This window comes from Mobula birostris, chromosome 22, assembly GCF_030028105.1.
Source record: "Mobula birostris isolate sMobBir1 chromosome 22, sMobBir1.hap1, whole genome shotgun sequence".
Lineage (NCBI taxonomy): Eukaryota > Metazoa > Chordata > Chondrichthyes > Myliobatiformes > Myliobatidae > Mobula > Mobula birostris.
Window position 1 is genome coordinate 21,529,013 of NC_092391.1, and position 27,692 is coordinate 21,556,704.

The following is a 27,692-nucleotide window of genomic DNA, read 5'->3' on the forward strand; positions in this document are numbered from 1 at the left end:
ATACTCAGAATGAAAAGTAAATATAACATTGAGTACAAGATGAAGCTCTTGTATAGAAAAAAATAGAAATGTAAGCCAGCAGAGAAAGTTGTAAAATCCAAATAGGAGAGATAGTGGCCAAATTTTGCTCCTAGGTCTTATGGTCTTATAAAGAGAGGCATTGCACTCAGTCAGATAACAGGATACAGCAATTGGGCAAGTGAAGGGTGGCTGCAGTCAGATTTAAATAATGACAGGAACAGAGTAGAGATTCCACATTCATAAATCCAAGAGGTTTGGCAACTGCTTGAGCAGCACACACAAAATGCTGCAGGAACAATGCTGAGGGGAGCAAACTGTCGACATTTCAGGCCGAGACTCTTGGTCAGGACTGACAGAGAAGCAGGGTGTGGAAGGTGCAAGTTGGCAGGTGATGAGTGAGACCAGGTGAAGGAGAAAGAGGGTGGGTTGAGGAGGGTCGGTGAAGTAAGAAGCTGAGAGGTGAAAAGTGGAAGTGATGAGGGGCTACCTGATAGGAGAAGATAGTGGACCGTAGAAGCAAGGTAAGGAATAGGGGCACTAGAGGGAGGTGATGGGCAGGTGAGAAGAGAAGGGGTAAGGAGGGAACCAGAATCAGGAATGGAAAAGGAGAGAAGAGGAAGCTGGGAGAAATTACCAGAAGGTAGAGGAACCAGTGATCATGCCACCAGGTTAGGGGCTACCTAAATAAAAGGATACTGCACTCAAACTATCCAAGAAGGGATGTACTCAAACAACAAGATACAATACCTTGTAGTGAGTGGATGTATCTAAATACGGGGTTCCCAACCTTTTTATGCCATGTATCCCTGCCACTAGCCAAGGGGTCCAATGAATCCAGGTTGGGGACACCTGAACTAGATAGGTACAGATATATTGGCTGTGAAGGATAAGGAAAGGCCATTCCCAGATGTCCTGTGATTTCATCATCCATCATCTCACTTAAACAAAAATACTGGGAATGCTCCGCAGAGAAACAGAGTTAATGTTTCTGCTTGAAGTCCCTTCATCAGAGGACTCTTGGTCTACAACCTGAAATGTTAACATTGGTAATCTTCCCACAGATGCCGTCCAATCTGCATCTATAATATTTTCTGTTTTATCTTCAGAAACTTCAACACCGTAAGTTTTCTTTTTATTTTCATTCATCACCTGATTTCCAGTACCCACAATGGTGGGAGATGAAGGAGAGGCCTTGGGCCAAATATTGGAGTGCCCTCTTCACCAAACTAGGCCTATCGTTGACATAGGATATATCTTTGAAACAACATTGTTTGGACTTTCCCTGTCCTAGAACCTGGGATGGTCAGACTGGTGCAGAGATACTGATGGCAGACAGTTAAATAAATACTGTAGGTAAATGAACGGAGATATTTCAATGGACAGTGGAAAACGAACTACACTCAGATAGCTGGGAAGAAGTTGTATCCAGACAGATAGAGAGGGACTTTCCATTTAGTTAATGATAATGTATGCTCAGACAAAGAGATACATCATGCAGATAGATATATCCAGAAAGTGATATGTTTTGCACATAAATAATTAGATTATCTGCCCAGGTAGTTAATAGATCTATATAAATGGATGCCAAATCCAAATATTAATGGTAATAGTTACCAGTTAGTACCTCTTACAATAAATAGGTATGGTAAAAGACATATAAGGAAACACTCTACACAGGTTGATGTTAAGCACAGTACATAAACAACGAAAAGCTCAGATGGATGGTATACACAGATTATGTCTCTGAAGAGATGATTTCTCTTTACTTGTTGAGGGACAATATCTCTATGTCTAAGTGGGTAGAGCCTGGATAGCACCTCTTTATTGAAAGGCCATGGTTACCCTACACTTAACACTTAACCTTTTATGAGTGTACCATCACTTCATCTATCTCTTTACAGTATCTTTTTATCTATTTTGATGGTGTATCTCCCTGAATATCTGGCTTAATATAGCTGGGTAAGTATTGGCTTACTTCACTAACCTAGGTGAAATGTCTCCTTACTTGCCCAAATATGTCTCCTTCTGCCTCTCTTTTCAGAGTAACAACCTGGGTATCTCTATCTGGAGAGGGTATTGATGCATTCACATATCCATCGGCACAAACCTGTGGTTAGATATGTCTTCCAGATTTGATTTAGCCCACCGAAAGAGAACACTTTGGCTTCAGCGCACCACCATGCACAAAGCCCACAGTGTCACTCTGGGTAGGATTCCTTCCGCTAGAAGAACATGGAGGAAGCGTTGGGGAGAGGCAGGTCAAGGGGTGAAGACATGCCGATAATGAAGCTAATAAGCAGGTCAGGAGCAGATGTTAAGGTTGGACCATTAGTGGGTTGACCAGATCAGACAGAAGTTGGAGGGATGGATTGGAATGGTGAAGAAGGGATGTTGAGGACAATGAAGATAAAAAAGCAGTTTATCCATCTTGATACAGTATCATTGACTGTCTAGTGAAGTATCCCATTACCTGTGTGAGCAGAATATTGTTAATTGAGTATACAATAGGAATACACTAACCACAAAGTGAGCTGCTGTACCAGACAAAAAAAGAAATAGCATACACAGATATCAAGCTATGGTACCCAGTGAGATTTAAAAAAAACAACTCTCATGATTAACAGTGAATTGCTCTGCTCAGGAAGAAAAAAGAGATTATCCTATTGGATAAAAACATGCTTCACCCAGACAAATAAAGAGATACCTTATCCAGATAGATAAATAATCGATGAGTTCAGATATAAATAGATATTTTAATTCAAATAGATAAATATATACAGACAAGTAAATAGGCATAAATAGTAACCTATTATCCTATATGAATAAAATGATATTAACTTTGATTGATACTCTACCCAGACAGAAAATTGTTCCACTCATACAAACGAAGAAAATGATACTAGCTTTGAATGATACTCTACCCAGTCAGAAAACTGCTCTACTCAGATAAATAAATAGATACCCTATTAAGACAAAAACATGCTCTAAACAGTTAGATAAGCAGAAAAAGTATGGAAATAGAATGCCGGACAATGAGAGGGGAATGGTCACCCAGAGTGCAGAGGTCACACACAGGAATTTAGTGAAGAGCTGGAAGAGAGATGCTGCTTACTGTCAAAAAGAAACATAAAAAAGCACCATCCATTATCAAAGACCCCATCATCTAATCACGCTCTTCCCTCACTGCTGCCATCGGGAAAGAGGTACAGGAGCCTAAGGTACCACAACACTAGGTTCAGGATCAGTTATTATCCTTCAGACATCAGGCTCCTGAACCAATGTGGAGAACTTCACTCATTTCAACACTGAACCGATCAGTGACACACCTACAGACTCACTTTCAAGGGCTCTACAACTCATGTTGTCAATGTTACTTTTTCACTTATCTCTCTATCTATCTATTGTTATTGCTATTATTATCATTTGTTTTTTTCTGTCTTTGTACAGCCTTTGTGTGTGGGTGATGTTTCATTGATTCTATCGTATTTCTATGTTCTACTGTGAATGCCAGCAGGAAGTGAATCTCAGGGTAGTATAGTATATGGTGACATATATGTACTTTGATAATAAATTCATTCTGAACAGTGAACTTTGGACTTAAAATAATCAAGGTACATTTTACAAAAAATATTTTAATAATTAATAAAACAACCAGGTTAAACTATAATGGTCAGCTTGAAGTGAATAATTGAAATTAGTGTTTCAAACAAGACCAGTCACTCATATAAAATATATAAATAACCAATTAAAATTTAAAAAATAGAAGTATCAATAATATGATCAAGTTAACAAATTAATAATAGATCTTTAGAAAAGGATTGGTGAAGAAAAGCATGCCACTTTAGAATGTGAAATGTGCAGCCAAGGTAGAATTGACTGAAATGCGACAGATATAAGGCAAAGAGGAACTAACAATAACACAGGAAGAAACCTTTAAACATGCCATCTATTATTAAAATTTATCTCTACCTCATCCCACATGCTCTTCCTTTCCCTCCATTCCCTAGCAGCCAAAACCTGTCAATCTGATAATCCCTCTCGAATACAGAACTCATAATCATCTGAGTGAAGAAATTCTGAAGATTCCAGCCTATCGTCCCTGGTCCTCAACACCACTTCTTTAGTCAAGAAAGCACAGCAGCATCTCCACTTCCTGAGCAAATTGAGGTGAGCACCATTGAGAATGCCCTGACCAACTGCATCACCTTCTGGTATGTGAATTGCAAGGCATCTGACTGCAAAACCTTACAAAGAATTGCGAGGACAGCTGAGAGGATCATCAGGGCATCTCTTCCAACCATCAGAAATATTTACCAGGAGTGCTGCGTATGCTCCCTCCTATCTGTCCAACAATCATTTTGTCCCCTTACCATCATGCAGGAGATACCAAAGCATTCGGACAAAATCTGTTAGGATGGGAAACAGCACTCCACCAGGCCGTGAGGTTACTGAACTACCTGCCACCACCCAGATCTCACCACATATGAAGTGCCATCAGCATTAATACTGCTTCACTTTTTAAACTTGTGTGTAAATGCACCTTATTATCTGTAGTAATATTACCTCATGTGTCGTGTGTGAGTTATATGCACTGTGTTGTGTATTTTGGTTCAGAGAAACATTGTTTTGTTTGGCAGTATACATTGAATTGAGAATAAACTTGAACTATATGATCATGCCTTACAGTTGTTTTAGATTGCAGCTGAAGGAGACAGCCTCTCAAATACTTTACCAAGCTTGCTCAAAGTATTTTACATGCTTCAGTGTGAGCAACCTTCATGCTTCCAGGTCAATTCTATACAATTTCTTTCACAGGTAATTTTCTTCCTCTCAGGAACCATACCTTGGACAATATCTAAAGCAAGTAAATTCCTCCTCAGCCACAGACACCAAAACAACATGAGTTACTGCAGATGTGGTCTTGTCATATTATTGTATAGTTTTTTAGCAAGATTATATTGTTCTGGTCCTACAGCCCCCTTTCGCCAAAAGCAAACATGCCAATCGCCTTCATAATTGCTTGATATACCTGCATTAACTTTCTGCATTTCATTAACCACCGAATGTTACTAATTTCTCATCACTTTTGCTCCTCCCATCCTACTAACCAAAGTTAATTCCCTCACAAAGCTTCTTGCCAACTTGCTAGTTTGCACTGCAGGCGGTTTTCCTCCTCCGTACACCTCAATTTTCCACCTGCCCCTGCGACATCAGGCAAGTATGATCATTGTAAGTTTGCACGGGAAGCAGCCGTCAACCTACAAAGAGCCTGTTTATTCTAGCTGCGCATGTTATACCCATTAACCAGCCCTAGGTTAACAGAAGAAGCACAGACACTGCTGACACATACATATTCAGATACATATTCAGGAATATGGATCAACAGACAATCTGCTGAAGGAATTCAGCCAATTGAGCAGCATCTATGGGAGCAAAGGAATTGTCCACATCTTGGATCAAAACCCTGCATCAGGACTGTTGCTCCAAGGCGGACACTAATATATTACTCAGACCTGTGACTCCTTTAGATTCATCTATTTATCACATGTACATCAAAGGTTATAGTAAAATGCCTCATTTGCGTTACAGCCAACACAATCCAAGGATGTGCTGGGGGCAACCCACAAGTGTTGCCGCACATTCTGGTGCCAATAGAGCATGCCCACATTGTTCAACAAAAACAGCACAAGCAACAATGGCAACAAAATAAAACATCAAAACAAGCCCCTCTCCTCCCTTTTACCTATCCACTCAGTCATGCACACAGTCTCACACACACACACACACACAGTCTCTCTCACACACACACACACACACACACACACAGTCACACACACACACAGAGTCTCTCACACACACACACACACACACACAGTCACAGACACACACACAGAGTCTCTCTCACACACATACATACAGGCATGCTTATATGATGTAATAATGACATTTTCATAGCATTCACATTTTTTTTGACTGTCTGGATATATAGTATCTACTGATCCCCCTTAACCACCCTGCTGGTTATATTTTTAATTTGACGGATATTGTTCCTGGATTTATGAATGATACATGCCCAGAGAGGCAAAGGGATAACAAATCTGAATGGGTAAAGATCATCAATTCCGGATCTAGTGCTTTCCCAGCACATATGACAAATAAACTCTTGTTGGGCTTCCAGCCGGGTACGGGTATCGATTATAAACGACGTTTCGATGACAAACTCTGCTGCCTTCTTCAGGCATCATCCCTGAAGAAGATGATAGAGTTTGTCATCAAAACATCAGTTATAATCGATACCTATATTCGGCTAGAAGCCTGAGAAGAGTTTATGCTTGATTCAGTTTGACAAAGGGATAAGTGTGCAGACAAAAAAGATATTAAATCCAGATATCACAAGAAATAGACCACATAGCCAGAAATATAGCACACGCGTCTTTCTTTCCAAACTTGTCTGACCTGGCTGTTTCATATTCTATGATGGTCTTCAACCTTATAACCCATAACGTGTGTTGATTCAATTAATGCACCTTCAAATACTAGGCCCCACCACTACCTGTCATCGCTTTAATTCCTAAGCTGACAAGAATGGGATTCTCTTGTTGAAACTCTTGTCTGCTCCATTTCTAGTCCATTCTTTAAGACAACTTGTGAAAATACAATATATGACAAGACATGGTAGCTATATGAAGTGATACTTTTCCCAGACATAGAATGAGCAATCATACCCAGGAAGGTAAAGAAATCAGGTAAATACTGGTTCCAAATAAAAGATGTTGACCCTTAAGGCAATGAAATAGAAATAAAGGTATATATACCCTCTACTTCATCTTACATTGCAGTCTTTGCACCATTCTGCTAATTTGCATTTGTCGTTGCATTTATTATTACCCTTCGCCGCTACGCCGCTGGTGTCTAGGGCAGCAATGGAGGCCCTCCATCTTTGTGTGTCCTTGGTCTCACACAGACATAGAAGGAATCTTTATTGCTGTTTCATTAACAATTTATTTTTGGACCAGTCAGGGCTGTTAGCCCCGAGGTGAAGCTCTGAACATGGAGGACCGGTGGACCACTCCTAGTCTGGCCTCTACCCTTTGATCTGTTTGGCATGGGTGATCCTACCAAGAGTCAAAGCACAAGACCCTGACTCCAGTGGGTCAATGAGGCACACCCTACGACAAGGTTGTGGTCCCCTTGGAAATATTATTACTATGCAGGCTACTGTCTGAGCAAAGAATGCAAGCAAGGGATCTCATTGCAACCTGGTGAATATGACAATAGAGTAATCTAATCTAACTATTATCTACATACGAAGTGTATGCAGAAGAAGAGAATTTAACCATAATACACAAGGACATACCGTAAGAGATAGATAAAGCCAATAGGCTGATGGATAAAAGAGATGCCTTACCCAGATGTGAAAGAGCAAAGTGAACCCAGATGAACAGAGGCAATACACCCAGACAAATAAAGAAATAACATATGTTGATGGATAAAAAGATATCAAGGCCAGGCAGATAAAGAGATATTGTATTCTTATAGATCAATAAATAATGAAATAACTTACCGGGTATAAACCGAGGTTCTACACTCAGGCAGATTAAGAATTAATGTAAGCAGACAGTTCAAGACATATTGTACCCAACTAGGTAAAAATAATACACATGCAGGAATATTAATGGCCCAGACAGAACTGGGGACATTACCCCTGTATCTATCTGTATCCAGACTGTCAGAAATATTCCACTTTGATACACAAATGGTTACTCTACAAAACAAATAAAGGAATACTGTACCTGGATAGATTTTTCTGAAAGATTATCACTCTGAAACATTAAGACTGTTTCCTCTTCACGAGCCTGATCTGCAATGCTTCATGTTTCATGATTATATTTCAGAAATGCAAGTGGTATTTTGCCTCCGATTGGGGGGGCGAGGGATACTCTGCACAGATGGGTAAAATGTTTCTGCACCCAGGTAGACAGCAACACCATCATTGGACAGATCACGAGATGACCAGCACAAACAGAGAGAACTCTCATTTGACATAACAAAGAAGTACTGGACCAGACAGATGAAGAAGTACTTTTCACCAATGGATAGAGATATACCACACATCGATAGATTTAAAAAATTATTCTACCCAAGACAGACTTAGAGATACAATAACGAGAGATAAAATAGTAATGTATTCATGTAAGGATATAATGGAATACTCTAGCCAGGTAGCCAAATTCACTGAACAAAGACAAAGAGAAAGTTTCCCAGATGAAGATATACCTTACCCAGACACAAAAGAGAAACTCTATCCAGAGACATAAAAAGAGTTTGATGGAAACAATATCTGGTTAGGCAGCTAGGTAGCACTCTTTGATAGCTTATTATACTGTACATTGTATCCTGATAGTCAAAAAGATCTCTAACACAAGTGGATAATTGTGTGGAGGAGATAAATACGCACAGAAAATAGATCCTACATTCAGATAAATTAATAGATACCATCACCAGCATTTCCCAACACATCCTTCACTGCTTCATTATTGGGCTCCCTCTATCTTACAGTCAGATGCAGGGATGCACGCTGATGAATATGCAGCCTTCAGCTCCATTTGCAAGTATAATAAAGTAGCCCATGCATCTCAAGTGCAAGATTGGACAGGTTTGAGCTGATAAATGAAGTTGGCCCTGCACAAGTCCCAGTCAATGACCATCTCCAGATGGAAAACATCCAATGTTCTCTCCTTGAAACATTAGCAGCAACAACCCCACCCCCCTAATTAATATGCCATAACTATAAACTTAACTAGATAAGTCACATAAATACCATGGCTACAAGTGCAGTCAAAGGCTGGAGCACTGACTCATTCTTTGTCTCATCAGACACTTTCCACCAACAATGAGAGACAAGTCAGGCGAATGCTGGAATTATCTCATTTCTCCGGGCGAGTGCACTCCAATAACACTCAAATGAATTATCTGACGGTGCCAATAATTCTTTAATAGACTAGCCGCCAAGTTAAACACTGCAGAAAGGCTTATTTAGCCACACCTCCCAAAAAATGAACCCACGGCCTCAATGATTGAAGGGCCTTAAAAAGAAGTGGTGGCTAAGTTAGTGGATATGTTGGCTGTAATCTCACTTGATTCTGGATGGTGCTCCAGAGGGTTCAAAGATTACATGCAATGCTACTATTTGAGAAAAGAGAGAAGCTGGGGACAGGAAATCAAGGGCCAGTTTGCCCAACAATGACCATTGGGTAAGAAGCAATTGCAGGACATCTGGAAAATCTTTAGAATAACAAACAAAATTCACATGGTTTATGTTAGGGAAATTGACAGATTGGCCAGTGTAGCCTGAATCTATAACAAAAGGAGGAGGAGAAGATGGTGGCGCGATGGCAGCGAGCGCAGCCACTTCGGTGGTGATGTCTGTTATCTGTCAAGTAGGGAACCGTGCACAATTCTGATTTGATGGTGACGGACGTGAGAGTACGGAGGAACATCTGGAAAACTTTTGAAATGCCTGCTTCACCGTCACTGCTACTGTGTGGTAACCGGAATCTCCGGAGCTGAAAGTCTCGAAATCCTCGGCTTTGTGTGTTTCAGCAGCCGGGGCGAGGTCGAAGGCGCTCGGCAGAGGCTGGCGCTCGGGAGGCTGTATCGGAGGCTCAAAGTTTTCAGACGGATGGACTCAGTGTCGGCTGTGGTCGGCTGCTTCTAAGGCATCAGCAAGTTGACGGTGCCTGGAGGTTTATGGTAGGGAGTTTCTCCCTTTTGCCACCTGCTATCGGGGACTCGGGAGTCGACCGACTTGGGACTTTGAGACTTTATTTACCATGCCCATGGTTTGTTCTTCATCAAATTATGGTATTGCTTTGCACTGCTGTAACTATATGTTATAATGATGTGGTTCTATCAGTGTTAGTCTTTGGTTTGTCCTGTTTTCTGTGATATCACTCCGGAGAAACATTGTATCATTTCTTAATGCATGTATGCATTTCTAAATGACAATAAAAGAGGACTGAGTGTTCTCATAATCTATAAAAAACTGAGGAGTTTCAGAAAATGATTCCAAGAATGAAGGGACTAACACATGAAGAGCATTTGATGGCTCTGGGCCTGTACTCACTGGAGTTCAGAAGAATGAGGGGGTTTTCATTGAAACCCATTGAATATCAAAAGGCCAACAGGGAGTGGAGGTTTAAAATATATATCCTATGGTAGGAGAGTCAAGGACCAGAGGGCACAGTGTCAGGATATAAGATCTTCCCTTTCAAACAGAGATGAGGAGGAATTCATTGCCACAGATGGCTGTGAAGGTCAAGCCTCTGATGACCAAGTCATCCAAGTGGAGGTTAGTAGGTTCTTGATTAGTAAGGACGTCAGAGGTTATGGGAGAAGGCAGAAGAATGTGGTTCAGAGGGATAATAAATCAGCCATGATGGAATGGCAGAGAAGACATGATGGGTTGAATGGCCTAATTTTGCTCTGATGTCTTATGGCCTTATGGGTAGATACTGGGATACGAAAAGGTTCATTTTATAAGTGGAATGCATTCTGCATGCTGGCACACAAAGTTTTACTGCACATGATACAAGTGCATGGGACCGGGGAATATTGTATATTGTAATGGGTTGGGGACTGGATAATTAAAAGAAAACAGATAGTCAGGATAAATGGATAATTTTTGGATTGGCAATCAGAGACAATCACTGAAATGTTCCCTCTAATTTTTTTCCCTGAAAACTGCACAGCATTTTAATAAAACATCATACAAAAGAACATTCCAGCTGCATGACAACAAAGGCTATGTGCATGGGAGCATTTCAGTTACTGCACGGCCACACACCCATGCAGCTTTGAGGGTACAGTGACAATCAAAGATGAGGAGGAATTTCAATTTCAGACTTCTCTATGCTACATACATTAGCTATGGAAGTAGAATTACTGAATATAGTGAGGGCAGAGATGGATATAAATAGACATTTAAACTACAAGGAAATCAAATGTGGAAAACTGGTATTGAAGAAAAAATTTTATTGAATGGTGGAACAGTTTTAAGGGACAGATTAGCTAACTCCTTATGTTCGTACGTTTGACCATTGTTCCATCAGTATAACACATACCTTAATATGTAAAGGAACAAGAAGTGAATCTGTGTAATCCCACTGATAACAGCCTTCTGCTCACAAAAATACAGTACATCTGAGAAAATTTTGGACCAAATTTACTGTTTCCCTTGAATCATTGGCCTATGGTTTTGATTTACTGCCATGTTAAAAAAAGGCCTTGCTAAAATCTTTGTAGACTACATTGAATATATTTCCCTAATTGACCCCCAACCCCTCGCTACCTCCTTAAAATTTCAATTATTAGTTCGTCATGACCTTCCATTTACAAGCTCCAGCTGTGCTTTCTGGACAAAGGTGTGTACTATCACTCGGATTGGGTCCAATAACCTGCCCATCTCTGAAGGTAAACTAACTGGATGTAACTTTTGTACAAATTGTATCTAATTGTACAAGGACTGCATCCGTTGATTATGCTGATACCACTTTTATAGCCAGGAAGACTTGAGGTGTTCTAGATATAAGAACAAGGTAGAAGTAATGAAAAACATTTCGGTGACGATTAAAAGAAATTTTCCGGGACCTGAGTGCATAAGAAGGTTAAAATATTCAGAAAATAATCTGGAAAAGTTCAGAAAGTAATCAAAGTAGCTGGCGAAAAGTAGTCTTTAAATAAGAAGATTGCGAGTAAGCAGAAGTTATCCCAAGACTGTACGAGTTCCAGGAACGCTGGGACTGATTTTTGACAAATACACCCCGGCCTCTCCCGATTAAGTCTTGAAACTTGTATGAATAAATAGTGGATGAAAATTGGAATGCTAAAGCAAATTTCAATTTTGAGACCCATGGTTTCCTTTTTTTCCAAATGAAATGCGGAGTATCGGAATGGTGTCCGGGAATTGATGGATCAAAAATCCGCCGTGACCTAATGAAAGAGCAGAATATCTGAGTATAGAGCTGAATTCCTACCCTACTTAGATGCGCACACACACACACACACACACACACACACACTCACACACTCACACACACACACACACACACACACACACTCACACACTCACACACACTCTCTCACACTCACACACACTCTCTCACACTCACACACTCTCTCACACTCACACACACGCACACTCACTCACACACACACTCACACTTACACTCTCTCGCACACGCACGCGCACACACACACACACACACACACACACAGATACAAGCAGCGTTTCCGGTTATACAGGTGAACCGAAGGACCGCCGGCAGTTACTACTAAAATTTCCAGAACCTTCCGACTCAGGGGGTCAGCGGGCAATTTACGGCTGTCAATTCAATCGTCCAGCGACAGATAGATTATGGTATTAATTGTTTACGTCTGTCGATGTGACATAATGGATGGGGGGGGGGGGGGGAGCGCATTCTTGTCTCGCTTCGGCAGAGCATTAAATGCGTCCACGAAGCTGGGAAGTAATCACTTCCAGCTACGTTGACAACAAAATTTGTGAAGGAACGCAGCAATAAGATCCGGCGATCTCAAACAGAGAATGTCTGAGCCCACGGAGCGAGATTCGTGCTTTGTAATAGAACACTTCACGGTTCGAATGGCTCCCTGGTACGACAGGTCAATAAACTTGTTAATACAGTTCCCGCCAAACCCCCACCTGAAATATTATCACGTTATTCATTTGAAGTAAAATACATTTAGCGGCGGTCCAGTCGACAAACACAACTTAGCCCCACTTCACCCAAGACAAAGATCAGGACGCACTGCTACAACACTGCCTCAGCCCGGCGCCAATTGCCCGTCTCTCGTTGTTGTCATTTCAAGGGTTAAATATTCGGAAGCGTAACGGGTTGCCCGTAACTATCTCACTGTTGCTCCCAACACGTCTAGACTATCTGTGTTATAGACAGCAGTTAGAAAGTTACGAGCAACCCGTTATTCTTCCGGATAACGGGAACATGCAGATCCCGTGATACTGAGATACAGAGCATCGGATTGACGCTCCCACGGAAATTATTTGATCCTTCGTTGGCCACAGTTCCACAAAGTGCACACAGCTAACCATAGCAGGAATTGAGCTGCAGTTTAGAAGGTGCTCAGTATATGTTCGATAAACAATATGTTTGATCTATGACATCTTTTTTTTCACGCCGAAGTACATTTTTGTTTTGCTATTATCAACATTTTAAGCAGGTAAATAAAATATTTGATATTGCAAATAAATGTATTGTTTGACATGAGGCAGGAGATTCACGTTGCTAAGGAGAGTCGCTACCTTACCTGTCAATTCTCCACGGGCTATGACTATGTTTCCGATTTGTTAATTAGTTAGTTTAGTTCATTATCGAACTCACCAGGGTGGAAAGAACTTCCTTCATACACACAGACACTATATATATTATATATACTATACATTACAATAATATATATGAACGTGTATACACACTTCTATACTGTAATTATATATATTTATACATATATATATCTTATTGTAATTTACAGTAATTTTTATGTATTCCATTGTAACCTGCCGCAAAAGAACACATTTCACGACATATGCCAGTGATTTTAAAACTGATTCTATTTGCTTAGGCCTCTAGTTATTCCCTTCATTATAGTATTTTGGAACGAAATTAAGACGCAGCCAGGTTTAAAAATCTGCTCGTTTGTTTGTTTGTGCTGACCACCAGTCGTATTTACATTAGACGCGTTAACAAGGGAATTTAAAAAAAACGAGAGTAAACGAATGCGGCCAGTTATATTATAATAAGAATTGGCGACAATGATTAATCAACGAGTGCAGTTCTGATTGATCCCAGTCACCACAGAGCGCGTCTGGCCGCTGAGGTAAAAAGTGATGTTTGCACTGAAATCTTCCAGGATCGAGAACGGCGGTAAAGTAATAAAGAATGTAACATTATTTGTAATTCGGGAGACTCTGAGTCGTTCACTGGATAATATGGCATTAATATAACGCTATGTGCAGAACCTGGAACGGAAGTATGATACGTTTGTATATTCAGACTACCGTCACCTTAAGTGAAATGGACATTTAAAGAAAGTACTGGAACAAACTATAAAAGCAGGTCGTTTTTGCTTTCTCGCGTCTTATTGAAAGGTCTGCAACATTAACTCGATGTTTCCCGCACGGATACCGGCGCAGCGGCGGCAAGCCTCCTTTCCGTTGGGACGTAATCCCTTCGCAACCGTTTAACAGAGAAAATCGAATCTCCAAGACCTTCTAAACCTTACACTGGGTGAATCGCAGTGAGATGCTGACAAAGAATCGGATTTGCAAAGATGTTAAGCTTTGTTCGCCACTTTATTGTCATAATTAAAGTTATTTATAGAAAAATAATAGAAATCGTCTTGGGTAGTTTAAAGTGAATTGTTTAGAAATTAAACGAAGTAGCAAAGGAATGGACTCCAGAATAACCATTCACTGCGCTTCATGGAACTGTCCGCACATCAATTCTTAACGGCAAATTTGCCACGAGTTCTAAACTAAAAGAGCGGGCGGCCATTTGAAAGACGACAGGAAATAGGTGACGGTGATGCCGTACCTGCTTTGGTTGAAACCTCTCCAGTCCTTGTTCGGCTGGTTGATAAAATAGATTCCATTTTATTTGATGCTTTGATGACTTCGAGCAAAGGTGATGCCAGTCGAATTACTTTAGCGGTGAGGTGACGTTGAGGGAATAATCGTTTTTATTTTTATCGGGGTACAGGTACCTTACAATAGCGCCGCGAAGCAAGGAACGTGAGCAGTAATTGCAGGATTTATGTAGTTTCCTTTGTGAACAAGTCAATCCACCGAGTCTGATCGGTTGGAAGATTTTCTAAAGGCCTGTGGTATTATTTAATCCAAAATCTGAATTAGCAGCCCTCACGTGCATGGAAAGAATTTCAAAGAATTTAAATCTTCCTGAATTGTAATTGAAAGCTAGCCGAGTATGCATCGGGGGGAGGTGATGTTTTGTTCAAAATCATTTTAGTCAGGCTATGTTGTATGTAAAGGCTGCACATCGACACAGATTACAGCCTCTGGCGGGATTGATCGGCAATGAAGTAGCCGATAGTCGGATATGCAGACGGCTGGGGGTGGGGAGGGAGGGAAGGTGGGGGGGGGGGTGGGGGGTGATCTCTTTATCAGTGACCAGTCGCGAGGAGATGAGAGGGCTGAACTGAAGTTTTGAATTCGACCAACTATCTCATCCAACACAGCCTCCTTAATCACAATTTTGTTACGTCAGTGTTCTCAGATTAGACATTCATAAAGTTGTCAATAATTTTAATTTTGTTAAAAGGCATAACATTTGATTCTGTGTTTGATTCTTTGCCGTGCAAAGGGTGACGCATCATTTTATAATCCAAATCTTCTTTAAAAAACTGAGCTAAAAGTAAGGTACCCAGAGCTCAAAAATATTTACAAAGCTAAATATAACGGATCTATTAATAAATAGTTTACATTTATTGTACGAAATTACCTGCGTGGTATTCTAAACTAGACTTGGATATAGTTCTGTACTAAAGCTCTTCTAAGCGGATCACCGGTACCAACGAAAGACCCCAGCAACCCGATTCGGAATTCGGACTCCACTTTCCGCCCAGCCCGCCTTGTCACTGCACTGACCCAGTTCAGCGGCTGGGGGATTTGGAGGGTCTAATCCTTCCCTTTCAATCACTTGCTTAAGCAAGAAGATAGCAATGAGATATTAATCACCCTAGATCAGAATATAAAAATAAGGAAAATAAAATAAAGACGAGTAAGAGGCTTAGTTTCTTGGCTGGATGCGTTGGTGCCATTGTCCAGTATGCCTGCGCCTGTGTGTGGGTGAGCCAGTGCGCGTATGCATTCACACCGCTGTTAAACCGCTTTATGCCTAAATGTGCGAGCGCCGAATTCTTGGTAACGATTTTGTGACGGTATATATTATTCGAAAGGGGGAAAGACGAAGTTTAAGACCCAAAATAAATAGTATCCCCTTCTATTTTATTGCAGACTTACTATATTAGAACCACGTCCATCAAAAAATAATAAGAGCGGGAATGGCGATTAATTTCTATCTGGTACAAACAATAGATAACCGTAACTAACAAACAAGTACAGAGGACCTTTTTTTTCTAGGTGAGGTTGGACCATATCTTAAAATCAGAGAAAGTTAATTTTTCATGGATCTGACTCAATATTTAAACAGCTTAGTTTTAAAATACTCGCTTATTCTTTCTCCGGACAAGCTGAACTTGATTGCTGATTTATTTAGGAAAATCGTTAAATTGAAAATCAGCCGTCTTCAGCATCAAATTTGTTAAAATATTTTCATTGGCAGACCTTGAGTTCACTAATTCCTTTCAATATTTTGAGTACTGTTTTTAAAGATATGTTTCCACCTGTTTAAACTGTAAACCAGTTGTTTCGGATTTGTTTAAAGTAAAACCTCAAGGGAGGTGAATGCGCGGGTACGGATCGAATGCTTTTGAGTTTCTATATAGAAGGCAACCACCGTTTATGCATTGTAAAAAAAAACTCTGCAGCCAATGACTTTACAGAGGGAGCCATCAAACAGTGTGATTACCACCAAGGACGAATAGGTTTGGGTCATAGGTTGAAGGATTAATATTGACCATGACACCGATGAGAACTTCCTTACTCCTCCCCAGAGTAATCTCATGAGAGTAACAGACCCTCTAACAATACGGTGGTAAGCAACTCGAGCGGCAGTCTCGATTTCTGTCCACGTCCTAAAGGCAGGCTTAAACCTACACAAGGGGCCTTTCCAAACACAAGGGATAAGTAGGGTTGAAAGTGGGAGGGGAGAGACCGAGTAGTGGCTGCTCGCATTGGGCTACAGCCCACTAAAGCTCGCATCCACACGCTAAATGTAAATGTATAAACAAACAAGCAAGTCCCTGAAATGGATCACAGCGCCTTCGGGCTACGGTCCATCTCAATATTGTCAGTGTAGTCCAAAAATACTTCAGTAGTATTATGCTGCCGACCACGCCCTCCCGTCTTTTTTCAAATAAAACGTGCCTGAAATACCTGATTAGAACGATTTGAAAATTTGGTCAGCGACTTTAAATGGAATATAATCATTGTGATATAATCGTCATATAATTATGCCTGCTTCAATTGATGCAGGGTTCCAGTAAACACACACACACACAATTTAAAGGCATTGTTGTTATTTGCTTTCAATTTTGGTCTCAGTTTGAGATCTCCCAATTTCTCCTATTGTATTCCCTATAGAACTGTGCTGAATGGACTGATAGAGACGTGCAGGGAGAAGGGATAAGATGAACTCACTTAAAGAAATCCTCCTTGCAGTAGACGCTGTCTCCTCGACTGAAGCATTTTTCGGTCAGTTGCTTCTGACAGTCGCTGCATTTCAAACACTTTCCATGCCAGTGACGGTCCAGAACCTTCAGAATAAACCTGTCCACGATGTGTTGATTGCAGCCGGCACAAAGTGGGATATCTGTGTACACAGCACCCGGTTAAACACAGGCAAAGGATCACAACACAAACACAATTTTACGTAAGAATTCGATTTAAAAATATTCTGAAGCACCTGAGAATAATACAGCTATCTTTGTGGTGGATCGACATATTCCCAAAGAGCAGGGAACAAACTAGCTCGTTCAATTTTAACGCGAACCCATCGCAAACATTACGTCGCGATACTTCAAACTGCAAACACCGAGTTTCCACGAATGAGAAAACCCGCAAATGTTATAAATGCCTCGAGAAACGCGACAGCCAGTTATATAAATGTAAACGATAACATGCTGAAATAATTTACATCATTATTTAAATCAATGTTTGCAGTTGACAATGTTAAATTATTCAAACAATATTAATTGGCACAAGAATGATTTATTTAGCTACTTCCATGAATAAGTGTAAGTAATCAATGCCTAATATACATTTTAGTTATTCGAACGAGTTAACCTGTCTTCTTCTATTTTACTAAGAAATTCAACTTGCCAGCTAACGCGAGGTCCCATGGTTGACACCCCATGTCCACAAATTAGACACACATGCACACATTCACACTTGTTACTACCCTATGTAAAACCAACCGCCTAAAACCAACCGAGGCCATTTTATATTTTACCGCTATCTTGTTGTCTTAAAAATGTGTATTTACTTGCTTCTGATTTGCAGATTTGAGATTATCCCTTAGCCCGGGGGGGGGGGAGGGTAGAGACTTCACTTAGATTCACATCCATCTCAACTTCCATAAAGATGAATTCTTGCATCGTAGTATCTGATCCCTGATCATCCAAACTCGGAAACTTGAGAGGAAGAAGACTTACGTTGCATGGTGACATCCAAAGATTTACGGAAGCCGAGCGGAATCGGTTGAGTGTTGTATCCTGGTTTGAGCAACTTGGCTTTCAAAGCAGGACGCATTACATTTATTTCCCTCTTTTAAGATGGAGTGGGGTGTTGGGGAGGACTGGGGAAAGTGGAGTACAGTATAAGTATCGGAAGGGGAGGATGTGCAAAAAAAAATTCCTTTTAAATCCCAGCCCAGCTCTTCTACCCAGCAATGTTCACCCAGAAACGCTTCCTGCGGCCCCCGCCCTAACCCATTAAGGAAGTTCTTGATAACACCGAATTCAGAGGAAAAAAATACTCAACTAATTGGATGGACAGAAAGCCGGAGAGCGGAAGGGCGGAGTCATGTCGCCGTTTGCTGCCAATCTCACTCGCCAACCAATCAGGAAGTGGAAGAGCAGGTGGCCGTCACTCCAGGTAAACAACTCTTTATCGAATGAGCGCTAACTCCACATCATTTCCGAGCAAGTTTCCCCTTAGCACCCGTTCTCGCCACCAGTGTCAATATCGGGTCAAATAGCACCAGCTGAAATCTAAATACACGGCTATTTCTGATCATGTCCGCCCAACAGGTGCCAGAGAGCCGAAGAGGATATTCAGAAGACAGAGAGAAAAAAACTTCCTTTGTTTCCAGCTTCTGAACAAGCGAATCTGATCTAACCCATACATTCTAATTACATTACTTACGGATTTTAACCAAATGAAAATAAGTATTTGTTATTATGCCTACCTTTTAAACCATCGGAACATGGGTGGATTAAAAATACCGGCGCCGCATCGCCTTGGTTTATCGCCTTTCTCGGAGCACTAAATAATTAAAAGGATATTTGGCGCGAATGCTGATTCCGGCTCAAATTCAATGTGACAGAAGGCACGGTGAAGTTAAGAAAAAAAATAGATCGTAGATGAAAACATTTTCCAGAAGGTTTACATTGTAAGAATGAGCAATTACATAATCTCAGCGGGTTCTAACTTAAAATTGGTCAGCCCTTCGTGGTGATGAATCCTTGCATTCAAGCGGTTCGGTATACGCCACTGTTTTCTTTTAAGTGTCCGACATAGAAAGCTTCAACTATTCGATTCCAATAGATTAATTGTGCCTAAAATGAATGTTATCTGCTCACCCGCTTTGAGGGGAACCGACGAGATGCGCCCGCGGCCCTGAAGCGGGTGCCTATTTCCAAAGGAAGTCTGTGATCTTCATCAACCCGTGAGCACCGGCTCTCACAAGTGAATTGTGAATCCTTTGCTCCGTATCCCCGTTCAGAAGCAACCGTGAAATATAAACGGTTTGCGAAATAAAATCCTTCATTATGTAAAAAAAATTGAAAGAAATGTTTGGTTGTTCTTTCTTTGAAATACATCCATATTTAAGAATAAAAAAAACCTTTATTTCTGAAATTAATTCAGTTTAGCCTGTTTTTTTTTCATGTAGAACCACGCCGGGGGAAAAAAAAACAGGAATTACTGGCATGCAATGTGAATAAATACACCGCTCTGTATACATCTTTTCTCATTAATGTTATAATGATGAAAAATATGTTAAAATGAGCCCCTATTCCTTTATCGGGTTAATGTCCGATCCCCTTCTCGTTACTGGCACGTAGAATTTATTGATGAGGGTTTTAGTCGGATGCGGTATCCCTTGCTACATAATAGATCGGCGAGAAATGACGTAGAACAGGTTGGTATAACAGGCAATCGCTCTCTGCCTTCAACTAAGGTCGCTTTATTGATCATCGTCTCGGTTCCGCAATAAATATATTAATCACCTTTTCTCACATACATTATAAAAACCCACCCACACCAAATTTAATTATCCTGTGGCATGGTCGTCGCTGGCAAGAATTCAGACCTTGCCTATGTCCTGTGGCCATGGGCTGGTATCCCGATAGGAATGAATAGCTGGTTCCACCACTTCAAAAAGCAGACAAGTAATAAAGTTATTAAAGGGCAGAATTTAGATATAACCCAGCGCTGGTCGGGACAACACATTCCTCCCGCCTCCCCCCAACACAAAGTTAAAAGAGTATTAGCGACCTGGCTGAGTCGGGGTCGTTTCTCTTTAGTTACTTTCCCTAATTTTACCTTTTACTTATATCTTATTTTCCTTATTTTACCTTATTTCCCTAATTTTACCTTTTACCTTATTTTATCTTATTTTCCTTAGCTTAAAAAATAAATATAACTTTGCCCTGGAGATCTTGCTATCCATGATGGTTGGTGCTGGTCCCGGGATAGCGAATCCGGAAGCAGAAACATTGCATCAAACGGGTTAGTGTTAAAAGGCTGTCGGCACGTCCCGGTAAAGATGTCCGAGTCCACAGGCAGCGGGAGGCGCCCCCCATGGGCTGTGCGCGTACACACCGCGGCAGCCGCGCGGCCAAAATTACCTTCTGCGAAAGTTACACGCACCACTCGAGGAAAGGTGGCAAATCGTTCTTTATTTGACGAACTCAGCTGCTCGGAATTGTCCTCTTCTTGCATAGAAAAGGCAATTCTGTTCATTTGGTAATAAAATTATTCATTGACTCCCCACCCTCACCCCACCCATCCTCCGCAGCATGAATAATCCGACGAACTCGTTTGGAATAAATGTGAGAACAGTATTTATTCAAGTATGGCTAATACGAAGGGGCATGATTTTAAAGTGATTGAAGGAGGGAAAGTATAGAGGGGATGTCAGAGGTTAGTTCTTTACACAGAGTGATTGGTAGGTGGACGCCCTGCCAGATTAGTGCTAGAGTCAGATACATTAGGGGCATTTAAGAAACTCTTAGATAGGCAGATGGATATAGAAAAAAGGTCAGTTATGTAGGAGGGAAGGGTTAGGTTGATCTTAGAAGAGGTAAAACATCGAGAGCTGAAGAGACCTGAGCTGTGATGTAACGTTCCATCTCTGCGTTCAATATTTCTGCGGCCCAGGAGGAAGATATTCGTCCTCTGTGTGGGTACCGGCCAAAATGAAGGCTTCCATAAACCCATTACCCTGTTGTTGGATCCTATGAGTTACGGCCCTTCAGGTGCTCATTCGCGCTCTCCTTGAATGTGTCGAGAATCTCTGCTTCTAACGCCCTCTCTACAGTGGGTTCAGAGCCCTCACGATTCACGGGGGGTAGTAATTTCCACCCGCTTTATTTTATTCCATAACAAGCAGTGTTAACGACATTATTTAACTAGAGGTATCAATACAATGTGTTTTTGGCATTAATTTGGTAAATTCGTCTTTTAAAAGTGTTATACTATTTCTTTCCACTGCACGAGTTTGCTATTTACACAGTAAAGTACCTTGTAAGGAATTTTCCCCTTCAACGTTTTCCGGATACGGTTTGCTACTGATAGTGTTAGATGCTGGAGGTGAGCAGAGATAAATAACCCAGGTGCCCTTGGAAAGCATTGGAATGATCCGGGTTTGATCATTAATAATGCAGCAAGAAACTGGCGCCTGGTGAAATCCAATAATGTCACCGAGACGGAGAGTAAGGTGATAACGGTGAAATAAACAGAAATGGTGGATATTGACCATCAGAAACTGAGTCCGCTTCCCTAACGAAACAGAAGAACAAACTAGAAACACGGGTATATTTATATTTTACATCCGAGCTCGGTGCTCGAAATATAGATCACGAGTCGCGTTAAAACTGCAACGTTGGGTAACGAAAACTGTTTCTCTCTCTCTCTCTCAAAAACACACACACAGGGATAGTCATTTCAATACAAACCCTCTCTTGCACACACATACAAAGGCGAACGAACACACACATAACGCATACACGCACACGTACACAAATCTATGAAGCAACAGGTCATATGCAGAATGCAAATTTAAATGTCCCTGCACAAAGAGAAAGTAAAATGAGAATGCAGTATGTCGGAAGGCATTTACATTTTATAGAGGACCAATGGATTTTGGATCGAGCGTTCAGGAAGACAGCGTCTCTTTTTGCCTTTTGGTTAGAATGATGGTCGAGCACTGCGTGTTGATAATGTTATTTAAAATACACAGGAAGTGTTTTGTGATGTTTCCACCAGCTGCTTTAACTAAATATATATTCCTGTTACGCTTGCGTTTGCAAATACACGTCCACGGATTTGACTTTGCCAACCCGCTGGATAGTTTGTTCAGTTTCATTCCCCCTTTTGTGGTGAATGGACGCCGGCAGTGATCGCGAGTTGGGGAACCGCTAGTCCTGGACTTCATTTTTCCCCCTCTCCGGTCGTCTTAGATAAACGAAATGAGAGTCGATTTCAATCAAAGTTACACTCTCTTTGGGATGAACGGGCAAAAACCATCATCCCCGAATTATTGTCGCAAGAGACCAAACTCCAATAACAGACAAGAGAAAATCTGCAGATGCTGGAAATCCTGGCAACGCAAGCCTGCTGATTTCCTCCAGCATTTTGCGTGTGTTGTTTCCAATAAGAGAATTGGTTGGGTTACTGAAATGCTGCCCACTTTTCAATTAACAAAGAATATAACGGCAGCCCTGAAGTTTAAAGATTGCTGCTGTGATAATTCTGCCTTTCTCCTCTTCAGCTGGTTTTGTGCAATTAAACATAAAGAGAGACACCATTTATATTTATATAGTTGAAGATCCTCCACATACCGTAATGAACTTTTCACCATTGAAGAACTACAATATTCTAAATCGTTATTTTTTTTCTTTCAAGCATGTGGGTGCAGCTTAAATGGTCACCATGTTATTTGAGATATAAAGGGCTAGGAGGGTTAGTATAGTGGTGGTGGGGTGTTGTGTTTGGGGGGAGGGGGCGAGAAGTGAAGACAAGGCATATGTCAGCTCAGAAACGTTCATATGTCCTGATCTCATATCTGCTTTAACGGTTAATCCGCAGCATTACCGAGATAAGAACCAAGATTTAATGACAAAAGGAAAAATCTCCACGTATAAGACTGTCCTGCAATCTTCTGTGATGTTAAATTAAAAAAAACAAATTGCAACGTTAATAACTAATTTGATATTTTCATCTTACACAACATTGGTATAAATACACCGTGGGCAAATGACGGGTACCGCCGATTAAACTAAACCACTGTGTAGCCACTGTTTCTGTGTGGCTGGAGAAAAAAATCATTATTATAATAAACCCACTCATAAATAGGAGGCGACGCAACACTGAATAAATAAAATCTAAAACAAAGCCATTAGAACTGCATTAGGGTGGGTGGTGTCTTATTTTGCGTTCAGTTAAACGTTTAAAGTAAGACACTATTTTACCCCGTGAAGGTTTGTCGTGGAAATGTCAGTCAATTAGATACTGTAACTGGTTGCGCGTTTCAATACTGTATGCGCATCTGAATGGAAATACGTTTTAACCTAAATGCAGGTTACAACTGGCTCCTCCTATCAGAGAGTTTGCACGACACGACATCTAATACTGGCAACAGAAAATCCACTAATGCATATGGCTAGGGACAGTGAATTTTAACCTGCGCGCTTACTTGGCCGGGGTTGTGACAGGGTAGAAGACAAAGTTACAGTTTCCATGTATCTGTACAGGGTGATCTGAGGAGCGGTTCTGATCGGCAGATCGTTGTCAGTGAGGCCATCAGCACTTCCATGTTTGATCTCTCTTTGAACGTATTTATCTCCTTATCTTGCGCCGCTCCCTGCACCAAATGTACTGACCCGAATTTCAGGTGTCGATGTTTTCACCAATAAAATCTGTATTCATCCCTTCGTAAAACTCGCAACAATTACATAACATACACAAAATGCTGGAGGAACTCAGCAGGCCAGATAGCGTCTATGGAAACGGTCCTGCCGAAAGGTCTCGGCCCGAAACGTCGACTGTACTCTTTTCCATAGATGCTGCCTGGCCTGCTGAGTTCCTCCAGCATTTTGTGTGTGTTGCCCGGATGTCTAGCACCTGCAGATTTTCTCATGCTAACGATCACACAAACCCAGAAGGACTCGCAGGGCTATTATGTCACTGGGTGGGCAACCAGGAGTCTGGATCTGCGAACGGGGTTGGATTTAAGGGTGGTATATCACAAGTAAATACACAGAATCACCAAAGTACACATACAGAAAACACACGCGCACATACAATATACACAACATCCTCTCATATACCCAGATATACAAACACGTAACACGAGTAATCCGTCCTTATGTGCAAGACACACAGAAACTGGAACACAAGGAAAAAAAATGCACATATACAAACACGCATATATACAGACCCACAAGCAGATGCACAGACATACATAGAAATGTACACCATATAGACAAACATGCACACGGACTCTTAAACACACCAAGATTGATGTGCGCAAATACAAACACGGAGCCGAGTCACTGGACTTAAGAACAAACACGCAAATGTGCATTCATTTGGTCGTGCGCGCGCGCGCGCACACACACACACACACACACACACACACGGCCACACTTGCCGAAACATCTGCACATACAGGGTCCTGCAATCGTAACGCGATGCGCGGAGCACAGACAGACAAAACGACCAGTAACGCCAGCCACTGAAGTTTATATTAAGGAAAGAAACATTGTGATCCCCTGTCCCCTGGATTCCGTCCTGGTGGGAAGCTCCAGAGGATGAGGGAATTGGGATAAGGTGCAGCAGAACAGAAGTAGATACATGGGTTTCGCCCCTTGTTTCCAGTTGCTGTATCCCACTAAGTCTCCTCGTCACCTATAAACTCAAATTCCCTATTCGCTTAAATGTAAATAACTAGAAAAATGATCTTCCATTTTTACGGTAAACTACTACGTTTGTATTTATACAAACTATAATAGTTGAATGTTGTGCCGTTTATTAATTTATGTTTTACATTTAAGTTCTGTAAACAACGTGCAACCATTCAAGATGTCAAATGGATTTTTTTTACACAGAGTGGTGAGTGAACAGAACGCGTTGCCGGGGTGATGGTAGAAGCGGGTATATTAGGGACATTGAAGAGAGTCTTAGATAGGCATATGGATAATATAAATAAAGGGTCACAGGCTATGTAGGAGGGAAGGGTTAGATTGATCTGACAGTAGGTTAAAAGATTAGCACGACGGCGTGGGCCGAAAGGCTTGAAAGTGCTGTAATGTTCTAAGAAAGCGACGCAGAGGTGGGAAAGGGCTGGAATTCGCCCACTTAGCTGAGGAGTGAGTGACTAACCTGGCTGCGAATAAGATTTTTTCTAACTCTTCGGTGCTACTGACTAGACCTACCCTTGAATATACTAAATCATACTATATATATATATATATACACTACTTAAGAGCTATTTTCAGCTATTTTAATATCACAAATGTATAAAAATGTGCAATATAATATATACCTGCAAAGTACCGTACAGAATATTCGCTCTTTAGCAGCGATGAACTACTTGTTGATGGGCGCGCTTGAAAATTCTGACCCGTTCCTACCACTGTGTTTCTTCCTCTTTAGAGTTCTTGTGAAGGTGTAACTAAATAATGATAGGAAGCGCGCTGTGCTTGCATACTCTTCCTGCTTTTTACACGGCCGTGGTTTTAGTCTATGGCGATGGCTTCATTCCTTTTCGCTTACAATCCCGTACGAGGGACATATCTCACTTTCTCTCTTCGTTCAACAATGCAGGGGTAGCGGAGCAGAAACCTTTGAGTTACAAATCCATAATTGCAAATACTCGTGAGGGAAAGCTGAAGAAAGTCATCCCATTTATGTGTGTGCGACTGTGAGAAAGCATGCAGAATCTAACGAACCCGTAGTGTATGTGCATCTTTCCTGATGTTGTCACCCACTTTCTAATAATAGCTTGATGTATTTGGGTAATTATGCATGAAATTCTATGTTTTGTAGCAATGTGCAATGAAAAACCGAACACTGTATCAGCATGTCAGATAATTCAGAGGCATCTTTGCATAACCTGCGCGTGTTAGATTTAAGATATGTTTGAGTAAATGCATGCATCAGTTGTCCTTAAATTTATCGATCAAACTGATGCATAGTGGAGGTGACATGAATTGCAACGAACACGTGAGGGTTGTATAACCAACTCTCGTGGAGGGGTAAAAGTGAAATGGCCTGCGGGATGATCCAGCAGGAGCTGGATTATTCCGCCTCTGGTCCACACTCACCCGCCTACCCATCTATTGTTTCCCATGTCGTGTAGTCCTTCAGAACACGTAATACAGATATGCTCAGGCAAGAGGCTGCATTCAGAGAGCCGATCTCAAAACCTACTCTCAGATTTTGACACTTCATCTCTTCATGGGTAACACAGAATCCTTTAGGAACCCATAGGAGTCACTCAGTTGCAGGACGCGTCTGGAGTTTCACCCCAGACTCCACGTCGTTAAAGCCGCAAGAGCTTTCGTTCTCATAAACAAGGAACGATTTTTATTAAATAAAAATAACATCATATTGCGTTTTCCCTCAGGAAACTGGGTGTTAAAACCTCAAGGATCTGCTGTTTACATTAGAAGATGCCAGCGGTCAATAAAATCTTAAGGAGCACCCTGATAAATTTTATTGACACTGATCTTTAAAGCCGAGCGGTACCATGGGAAATCAAATGCAGCGCTACTGATGTATCAGCTGATGAATTCAAAATCAATGGCCCATTTGTTTGCCTTCTCAGAGTATATCAAACACACTTTGGTGAAAGATGTACGGTTCTTCAATGATTATTTCCAACTTTGCAAAGCTCTAATAAATATTTTACGCCCTATTGATCGCTCGCGTAAAAGGTAGTCGCGATTGGGATAAAACTTGGCGTGAGGGTAATGCCTTGAGCCAGGGCCACAAAAGCATGGAGCGGAAGGCACAAGCATGACCCGCTGGATCTGCGCCGTAAAGAGCGGAGATGGGAGGACGGCACACAAAGGTTTAGAGGTGCATGTTTAGTATCTGTAAATCAAACACCCAAGCGCCCTGCAAACAGGCGAATTTATTTACCATAGACTTTGACTTTGAATGTTTCCTACGGACAGTAAATTACAAATTCCAGAATGCAACAATTCCCAAACAAAAATTCTTCCCTGCTTGGCCCCAAAACTACATAAACGCATTATAACGCTCACTTGGTTTTTAACTTTAGAACACCTTCAAATCGCTCACAACAGAACAACGAAGCTCCGATGAGTGAAATTTTAACGATAACAAGATTGTATCACCCCCCTCGGCGCAGGTTGAATCCAATACAAACGCGGTAGCTGATTAAATCCCCACTGTAGTTCTTAATGTTGGCTTAGACTGTTAAGTGTTGGAATTACCGTATTATTGTCCTTTGCTGCCCGTCCGTATA

At 41.3% G+C, this 27,692-nt stretch overlaps 1 protein-coding gene across 1 annotated transcript in view; it reads right to left on the reverse strand.

Annotated features, from left to right (window-relative positions):
• The window catches only part of lhx3 (LIM homeobox 3), a 49,333-nt gene extending 30,831 nt beyond the window's left edge, over positions 1-18,502 (reverse strand). The window contains exons 1-2 of the mRNA XM_072240681.1: positions 18,406-18,502; positions 17,393-17,564 (exon numbers count right to left, since the gene is read on the reverse strand). Of these exons, the coding sequence (XP_072096782.1) occupies positions 17,393-17,564; positions 18,406-18,502 (269 nt within the window). The remainder of the gene's footprint in view (positions 1-17,392; positions 17,565-18,405) is intronic.
• Positions 18,503-27,692: the final 9,190 nt, after the last annotated feature.